The sequence below is a fragment of the Salmo salar genome, chromosome 06 (genome assembly GCF_965601325.2).
Source record: "Salmo salar chromosome 06, fSalSal1, whole genome shotgun sequence".
NCBI classification, from domain to species: Eukaryota; Metazoa; Chordata; class Actinopteri; order Salmoniformes; family Salmonidae; genus Salmo; species Salmo salar.
In genome coordinates this window covers 36,459,606-36,468,969 of record NC_138296.1, presented here as the reverse complement: position 1 = coordinate 36,468,969, position 9,364 = coordinate 36,459,606, and the positions used below count along the sequence as shown (strand labels likewise).

The window sequence follows — 9,364 nt, the reverse complement described above, 5'->3', positions numbered from 1 at the left end:
CAGCAAAGGTAATCCAATTCTTCTAATAGTAAATCTGAGTTTGGTGAGGGCCAAACTTGCTGGGTGTCAAATTAGCTAGCCGTGATGGCCGGGCTATCTACTCAGAATATTGCAAAATGTGCTTTCTCCCATTCTTCTCTGCAGATCCTCTCAAGTTCTGCCAGGTTGGATGGGGAGCGTCACTGCACAGCTATTTTCAGGTCTCTCCAGAGATGCTCGATTGGGTTCAAGTCCGGGCTCTGTCTGGGCCACTCAAGGACATTTAGAGACTTGTCCTGAAGCCACTCATGCGTTGTCTTGTCTGTGTGCTTAGGGTCGATGTCCTGTTGGTAGGTGAACCTTCAGCCCAGTCTGAGGTCCTGAGTGCTCTGGAGCAGGTTTTCATCAAGTATCTCTCTGTACTTTGCTCCGTTCATCTTTCCCTCGATCCTGACTAGTCTCCCAGTCCCTGCCTCTGAAAAACATCCCCACAGCATGATGCTGCCACCACCATGCTTCACCGTAAGGATGGTGCCATGTGCTTTTTACTGAGGAGTGGCTTCCGTCTGCTCACTCTGCCATAAAGGCCTGATTGGTGGAGTGATGCATAGATGGCTTTCCTTCTGGAAGGTTCTCCCATCTCTACAGAGGAAGTCTGGAGCTCGGTCAGAGTGACCATCAGGTTCTTGGTCACCTCCTTGATCAATGCCCTTCTCCCCCGATTACTCAGTTTGGCCGGGCGGCTAACTCTAGGAAGAGTCTTGGTGGTTCCAAACTCCTTCCATTTAAGAGTGACGGAGGCCACTGTGTTCTTGGGGACCTTCAATGCTGCCAAAATTGTTGGTATCCTTCCCCAGATCTGTGCCTCGACACAATCCTGTCTCGGAGCTCTACAGATAATTCCTTCGACCACATGGCTTGGTTTTTGCTCTGACATGCACTGTCATCTGTGGGACCTTATATATACAGGTGTGTGCCTTTCCAAATCATGTCCAATCAATTGAATTTACCACAGGTGGACTCCAATCAAGTTTCAGAAACATCTCAAGAATGATCAATGGAAACAGGATCCACCTGATCTCAATTTCTAGTCTCATAGCAAAGGGTCTGAATACTTAAGTAAATAATTTATTTATGTTTTTCTAAAAACCTGTTTTTGTCATTATGGGGTATTATGTGTCGATTGATGAAGTAAAATGTGTATTTAATCCATTTTAGAATAAGGCTGTAATGTTACAAAATGTGGAAAAGGTCTAGGGTTCTGAATACTTTCCGAATGTACTGTATGCCCACCAGGCTTTTACCTGCCATGCAGGGCATCTTGCAGGGTCTATCAGTCAGATGAGTTAAAGCAACAAGGAGCAAAAATCAATACAGTGCCTGCAGTATGTCTAAAGGCGCCACAGCAGTAGAGATGCCTGAGGATTTCACTGAGTGGAGTGGATGAGGTGCTACAGGGTTTGGGTGAGGGACTCTAATGGCTTCCTGATTGTGTTGTGAGTGTTTGTCTCTGTGAGGTGGATGTAGGCTGCATAGAAATGGAACATAAAGAGCAGCCATCAGCATTAGGAAAGTGTGCCAGCCAGCCAGAAAGCCCTGGTGGTTGCTATTTAATCAAATGAATCAAAGCCTGCTTACCACAGCTTTTCTCCTTGATTTTGTATTATGAGCACAATGTACTAATTCAAGTGGCATTGTGTGTGTGTGTGTGTGCGTGTGTGTGTGTGTGTGTGTGTGTGTGTGTGTGTGTGTGTGTGTGTGTGTGTGTGTTTGTGTGTGTATTATTATTTGACCATGCTGGTCATTTATGAACATTTGAACATCTTGGCCGTGCTCTGTTATAATCTCCACCCGGCACACCCCTCATAGCCTGGTTCCTCTCCAGGTTTCTTCCTAGGTTTTGGCCTTTCTAGGGAGTTTTTCCTAGCCACCGTGCTTCTACATCTGCATTGCTTGCTGTTTGGGGTTTTAGGCTGGGTTTCTGTACAGCACTTTGAGATATCAGCTGATGTAAGAAGGGCTATATAAATACATTTGATTTGATTTGATTTGATTTGATTGTGTGTGTGTGTGTGTGTGTGTGTGTGTGTGTGTGTGTGTGTGTGTGTGTGTGTGTGTGTGTGTGTGTGTGTGTGTGTGTGTGTGTGTGTGTGTGTGTGTGTGTGTGTGTGTGTGTGTGTGTGTGTGGTGCAGTGTTGCTCTGTGGGCTGGCTATGTCCGGGCTGAGGGTGAGGTCATCCTTGCGTGGGCCATACTCGGACCGACCATATGTTACATAAAAACAGCGTGAAAGTCCTAATCCTTGATCGCAAAGCATTACGCAACCTCTCTCTGCCAAAGGGCAATCCATCTGTCCCTCATCATCATCCCAGGCAAACAAATATGATGAGAGGAACTCATTATAGTAGATCTGTAGATCTATCCAATGGCCAACTGTCCAAGGGCAAACATTGGCCATTGTTTGTGCTCCTTCTTTTCACTCAGGTCATGCACTGTCTGACTGTCTGTTTCAGTTTGTTCACAGATGTTGAGGGCACCAAACCATGAGTAAAACATTCTCTCCACTCAAGCAATTTTCTGATGGAGAGAGACATTCAAAAGTTTCAGCTCCCAGCCCTCTAATCGGTTCATGCTAATTTCTTATGCAAAAAGTGATGACAAATGTTTGAGATCTAACCTGTTTGCTGCACATAGGCCTATTTGATCAAACACCAGGAATGAAAGATATTGGATATGAGCCAGGAATGATCAGTCATCCCTAGGGGGGTTAAATCCTGGATATGCCATGCATGATAAAGATGATCCATGCATGATAAAGATGATCCATGCTTGATCAACATCAGGTCAGTAGACTTACTGGATTCCATTTGCATGGTCTCCTGATATGAGCTTTGAGACCAACATACACCATGAACAGATATTGCAAAAGGATAAATATATACATTACCACTCAAACGTTTGGACACACCTACTCTTTCCAGGGTTTTTCTTTATTTTTACTATTTTCTACATTGTAGAATAATAGTGAAGACATCAAAACTATAAAATAACACATATGGAATCATGTAGTAACTGTCACGTTTGTTGTATGAAGGAGCAGACCAAGGCGCCGATTTTATTATAACTGTGAAACTATGCAAGACATACAAATAAACCAATAAACAAAACAACAAACCGTGACGAAGAGGTGCAACATACACTAACTCAAAATATAATCTCCCATAAACCAAGGTGGGAAAAACAACTACTTAAATATGATCCCCAATTAGAGACAACGATGACCAGCTGCCTCTAATTGGAGATCATCCCAAAAAAACATAGAAAAACATAAACTAGAACCACACAACATAGAACATTTTAACTAGACAAAACCCCCTGTCACGCCCTGACCTACTCTACCATAGAAAATAAAAGCTTTCTATGGTCAGGACGTGACAGTAACATAGAATATAGTTCATATTTGAAATTCTTCTCCACCCTATGCCTTGATGACAGCTTTGCACACTCTTGGCATTCTCTCAACCAGCTTCATGAGGTAGTCACCTGGAATGCATTTATATAAACAGGTGTGCCTTGTTAAAAGTTCATTTGTGGAATTTCGTTCCTTCTTAATGCATTTTAGCCAATCAGTTGTGTTGTGACAATGTAGGAGTGGTCTGCAGAAGATAGACCTATTTGGTAAAAGACCAAGTCCATATTATGGCAAGAACAGCTCAAATAAGCAAAAAGACATGAAAGTCAATCAATCTGGAAAATGTTCTGAACTTTGAAAGTTTCTTCACGTGCAGTTGCAAAAACCACCAAGTGCTATTATGAAACTGGCTCGAATGAGGACCGCCACAGGAAGAATACCCAAAGTTACCTCTGCTGCAGAGGATTAGTTCAATAGTTACCAGCCTCAGAAATTGCAGTCAAAATAAATGCTTCACAAAGTTCAAGTAACAGACACATCTCAACATCAACTGTTCAGAGGAGACTGTGTGAATCAGGCCTTCATGGTCGAATTGCTGCAAAGAAACCACTACTAAAGGACACCAATAATAATAAGAGACTTGCTTGGGCCAAGAAACACGAGCAATGGACATTAGACCGGTGGAAATCTGTCCTTTGGTCTGATAAGTCCAAATTTGAGATTTTTGGTTCCAACCGCCGTGTCTTTATGAGACGCAGATTAGGTGAACAGATGATCTCTGTATGTGTGGTTCTCACCGTGAAGCATGGAGGAGGAGGTGTGATGGTGTGGGGGTGCTTTGCTGGTGACACTGTGATTTATTTAGAATTTAAGGCACACTTAACCAACATGGCTACCATAGCATTCTGCAGCAATACGCCATCCCATCTGGTTGGATGATTCCCTGTGGCTCAGTTGGTAGAGCATGGCGTTTGCAATGCCAGCATGATGTGTGCAACTCCAGGGTTGTGGGTTCGATTCCCACGGGGGGCCAGTACAATTTTTTTTTAATGAAATTAAATGTATGCATTCACTACTGTAAGTTGCTCTGGATAAGAGCGTCTCTGCTAAATGACTAAAATGTAAAATGTAAAAATTGTTTGTGCTTAGTGGGACTATCATTTATTTTTCAACAGGACAATGACCCAACACACCTCCAGGCTGTGTAAGGGCTATTTGACCAAGAATGAGAGTGATGGAGAGCTGCATTAGATGACCTGGCCTCCACAATCACCCGACCTCAACCCAATTGAGATGATTTGGAATGAGTTGGACCGCAGAGTGAAGGAAAAACAGTGAACAAGTGCTCAGCATATGTGGGAACTCCTTCAAGACTGTTGGAAAAGCATTCCAGGTGAAGCTGGTTGAGAGAATGCCAAGAGTGTGCAAAGCTGTCATCAAGGCAAAGGGTGGCTACTTTGAAAAATGTCAAATCTAAAATATATTTTGATTTGTTTAACCTCTATGGGCTAGGTGGGACGCTTGCCCATAAATTGTAAATATACGCTTGCGTCCCACCTACTCAACAGCCAGTGTAATCCCGTGGCGCGTTATTCAAATACCTAAAAAATGCAAAAACTTCAATTTTTCAAACATATGACTATTTTACACCATTTTAAAGACAAGACTCTCGTTAATCTAACCACACTGTCCGATTTCAAAAAGGCTTTACAACGAAAGCAAAACATTAGATTATGTCAGCAGAGTACCCAGCCAGAAATAATCACACAGCCATTTTCAAAGCATGCATATATGTCACAAAAACCAAAACTACAGCTAAATGCAGCACTAACCTTTGATGATCTTCATCAGATGACAACCCTAGGACATTATGTTATACAATACATGCATGTTTTGTTCAATCAAGTTCATATTTATATCAAAAACCAGCTTTTTACATTAGCATGTGACTAGCATGTGACTAGCATTCCCACCGAACACTGCCGGTGAATTTACTAAATTACTCACGATAAACGTTCACAAAAAACATAACAATTATTTTAAGAATTATAGATACAGAACTCCTCTATGCACTCGATATATCCGATTTTAAAATAGCTTTTCGGTGAAAGCACATTTTGCAATATTCTCAGTAGATAGCCCGGCATCACAGGGCTAGCTATTTAGACACCCAGCAAGTTTAGCACTCACCAAAGTCAGATTTACTATAAGAAAAATGTTATTACCTTTGCTGTTCTTCGTCAGAATGCACTCCCAGGACTTCTACTTCAATAACAAATGTTGGTTTGGTCCCAAATAATCCATTGTTATATCCAAATAGCGGCGTTTTGTTCGTGCGTTCAAGACACTATCCGAAAGGGTAAATAAGGGTGACGAGCATGGCGCATTTCGTGACAAAAAAATGGTAAATATTCCATTACCGTACTTCGAAGCATGTCAACCGCTGTTTAAAATCAATTTTTATGCCATTTTTCTCGTAAAAACGCGATAATATTCCGACCGGGAATCTGCGTTTAGGTAAACAGACGAAAGAAAATAAAGCATGGGGTCGACTCGGGCACGCGCCTAAGCCCATAGTACTCTGATCGGCCAATTGCCAAACGCGATAATGTGTTTCAGCCAGAGGCTGCCTCGATATCATTCCGCTTTTTCCCGGGCTCTGAGAGCCTATGGGAGCCGTAGGAAGTGTCACGTTAGAGCAAAGATCCTCAGTCTTCAATAAAAAGAGCCAAGATGAACAACAACTTGTCAGACAGGCCACTTCCTGCATGGAATCTTCTCAGGTTTTGGCCTGCCATAAGAGTTCTGTTATACTCACAGACACCATTCAAACAGTTTTAGAAACTTCAGGGTGTTTTCTATCCAAAGCCAATAATTATATGCATATTCTAGTTACTGGGCAGGAGTAGTAACCAGATTAAATCGGGTACGTTTTTTATCCGGCCGTGTCAATACTGCCCCCTAGCCCTAACACTTTTTTGGTTACTACATGATTCCATATGTGTTATTTCATAGTTTCAATGTTTTCTCTATTATTCTACAATGTAGAAAATAGTAAAAATAAAGAAACCCCCTTGTATGAGTAGGTGTGTCCAAACTTTTGAGTGGTACTGTATATCGTATACAAGGTACAACATTTTGATTGTAATGCTGGTAAAAAAAAAGAATGACAATGCAATTGCAAAAACTATCTAAAAGCTAAGGCACTCATTCGTAGGCTACGTTGCACTGTCCATGGTCGTGAATGACCAGTATGGCCGTTCACAAGCATGCGGTTCTCATCGTTGCCCAGCAATGAAGTAGTTCACCCCATATTATCCTTCTTATTCCCCCAATTTGCCTGTGGCGAGAGGAGAAGGATGTTTAGTTCATCACACTGGCCCAGTTGCGGATTGCGCGTGGAGGAGGGGCGTGAGGGAATCCCGGGCACGGAAGGGTTACAGATATCGCGCTATTGTCGTACGTTATCAAAGGAAGTGAAGGTGGAAGAATGAATGGACCGCGATATGCAGCCAGGGAGAAGAACATTCTGTCGAATTTTAAAAGTTTGAGCGGAAAGACGATGTGTTTTGTTATGTCATGGACTGTTATTGCCTTGGCAGTCCAAAGAAGTGGATGGATTCCTGGGCGAATCAGCAGCAATGTTAACCGGACTGACTGAGCTTGAGGAAGCATCTGTGCACGTCTCGCACCATTGCTCAAGCAGCATCAACCGCGAAATGAACATTCTGGTATATTGTGAACATTTAATGCTGTAGGTGTAACTTATTTTAGACACCGCCAAAGAATTGGTGCAGTAGACTATATTGCAAGTGAAGTCTCTAAAGAAATGTTGGCGGTGCACAAAGATGCTCTAAAAACAACCGGAAGAAGTGAAGGTGACAGTCGACTATCAACATGGGGATTTATGAATCATTGACTTAAACATTGAATTAACCTATAGGCTATAGCGGAATAACTTTATTTTAGAGAATTAAAAGCCCGAAGACCCTGCTTGTTTCAGATGCTACGGGACATCCTGGCATTTGGTGGTTTTCAAGCGGTTCCTCAACGTGACACTGCACGCACACTGTGCGCTTTGGCTCAAAGTGAGCAACGCCGCGGTCTCGGCTGTGTTATTTGAGTGAGAACCGGACAGCCAGTGGATGCCGCAAAGTTGTTTGGGTCGAAACCGAAACAAGTGAAGGGTCAGGGGGCTGTTTTTGGGAATTCCCCATCTGACTGCGCCTTATTACACCATGGATGACTCGGGGATAATTCGGCGTCGGAGGCTGCAGGTGAGGGTCGGGTGTAATGTGTTTGATAGTATCTCTCATGTCACAGTTCGTTCTATGTAGGCTACACTCATGTCAATAGAAATCGTACACAATGTGCCATTGAGTTGAGATTATGTTCAATACAATGTGTAGGTTAGTATGTTAATAACCAACTACCCACACACAACATCCTTTTTAGAGCATGTGTTATAACAACTGTGTTATGCATTTACGACTTCATGTGCTCAGCTGCAGAAATGTTGATTTAATGTATCTCAGCAGAGGTCAAATTCATAAGATGCTTGGCGACTCTATGTCTATAATGCCATTCAAGGTAATATCTCCATAATGAAAATGTACCCATGCATATTGATATGACATGTTCATATTACTGAAGCCTACGTGTTCATCCATTATGAAGTAGCCTGGTTAAGTACGGTCACCCCTCCCCCTCGGAGTGTGATTCAGTCAAGTGAACTGAGCTGAGTGGTCAGCCAGCCAGCCAGCCAGGCAGAGGGCCTTAGGGCATCATTAGGGCTGGGCAGTATAGTGATGAAGAGGAGGGAGGATAGAGAGCTGGGGATGGAGAGACTGGGGATGACCATTACTCAGTTTATTTATTGTGCTGGGAAAATCCACCTCATGGCATTGTCAACACTCTCAATTCCATCCTGTGTGTGTGGGGTCTGTGTCTGTGCACATATGCTTGACTTCACAGTATTTCATGTTTTATTTTACCTGGCAATTCAATTAAGAACAAATCATTAATTACAATGATGGCCTGGCAAGAGGCAAAAAGCAATGTCAGACAAAATGGACGACACATACAGAAGACACTGGCAACAGCACAAACACAACAGCAAACCAACAGTGGATGTGTGTGTGAAGTAAAACACAACAGCAAACAGACAGTGGATGTGTGTGTGAAGTAAAACACAACAGCAAACCAACAGTGGATGTGTGTGTGAAGTAAAACATAAGGCAAAGCAAACTAGTGACAACAGGTGACAACTTGAAACATCTACATGTCTCAACAACAAGCATGAGTCATGAATGTGCATAAGGAAGATGTGTGTGTATGCCAGTGTGCTTCTCTCTGTGTGTTTATGAGGATGGATAGTGTCTGGATGACCATCCTTCAGATTCATCCAACAGCTCATCTCCCTGGAGTCTCATCATCCCAGCCACTCTCACAACCGTTAGTGTCTGTTTAAAATCCCCCTTCTGGCGCATCTCTCATCTCTCTGCGCCATATGGTGACACACCCCACTCCCACAGAGAGCAGGTCAAGGGTCAGCCCCATAATGCACTGCTTCAACATGACTAACATTAAAAAAAGTCTTTATATCTGCTCCAGACACTATCTCTCCAGCCTCCATACACACACACACACACACACACTCACTCACTCACTCACTCACTCACTCACTCACTCACTCACTCACTCACTCACTCACTCACTCACTCACTCACTCACTCACTCACTCACTCACTCACTCACTCACTCACTCACTCACTCACTCACTCACTCTCACACACACACACATGTATATACATGTACAGTATGTACAGTAGCATACAGGGGAAGGACCGATCTGAATAATGTGTGGGGTATTGAGGATGGTGTGCCAGCCAGTGGGGATGACATGACACTTCCATACTACAGCATCACCCTCTTCCCCAGCCCCTCTCCATCTGTCAGACATGGGACGGTAAG

At 43.1% G+C, this 9,364-nt stretch overlaps 1 protein-coding gene across 1 annotated transcript in view; it reads left to right on the top strand.

Moving 5' to 3' along the window:
• Window positions 1-6,832: 6,832 nt before the first annotated feature.
• LOC106607040 (microtubule-associated serine/threonine-protein kinase 1) overlaps window positions 6,833-9,364 on the top strand; it is a 57,561-nt gene continuing 55,029 nt past the window's right edge. Inside the window, exon 1 of the mRNA XM_045720333.2 lies at window positions 6,833-7,668. Within this exon, the coding sequence (XP_045576289.1) occupies window positions 7,630-7,668 (39 nt within the window). The 5' untranslated portion in view covers window positions 6,833-7,629. The remainder of the gene's footprint in view (window positions 7,669-9,364) is intronic.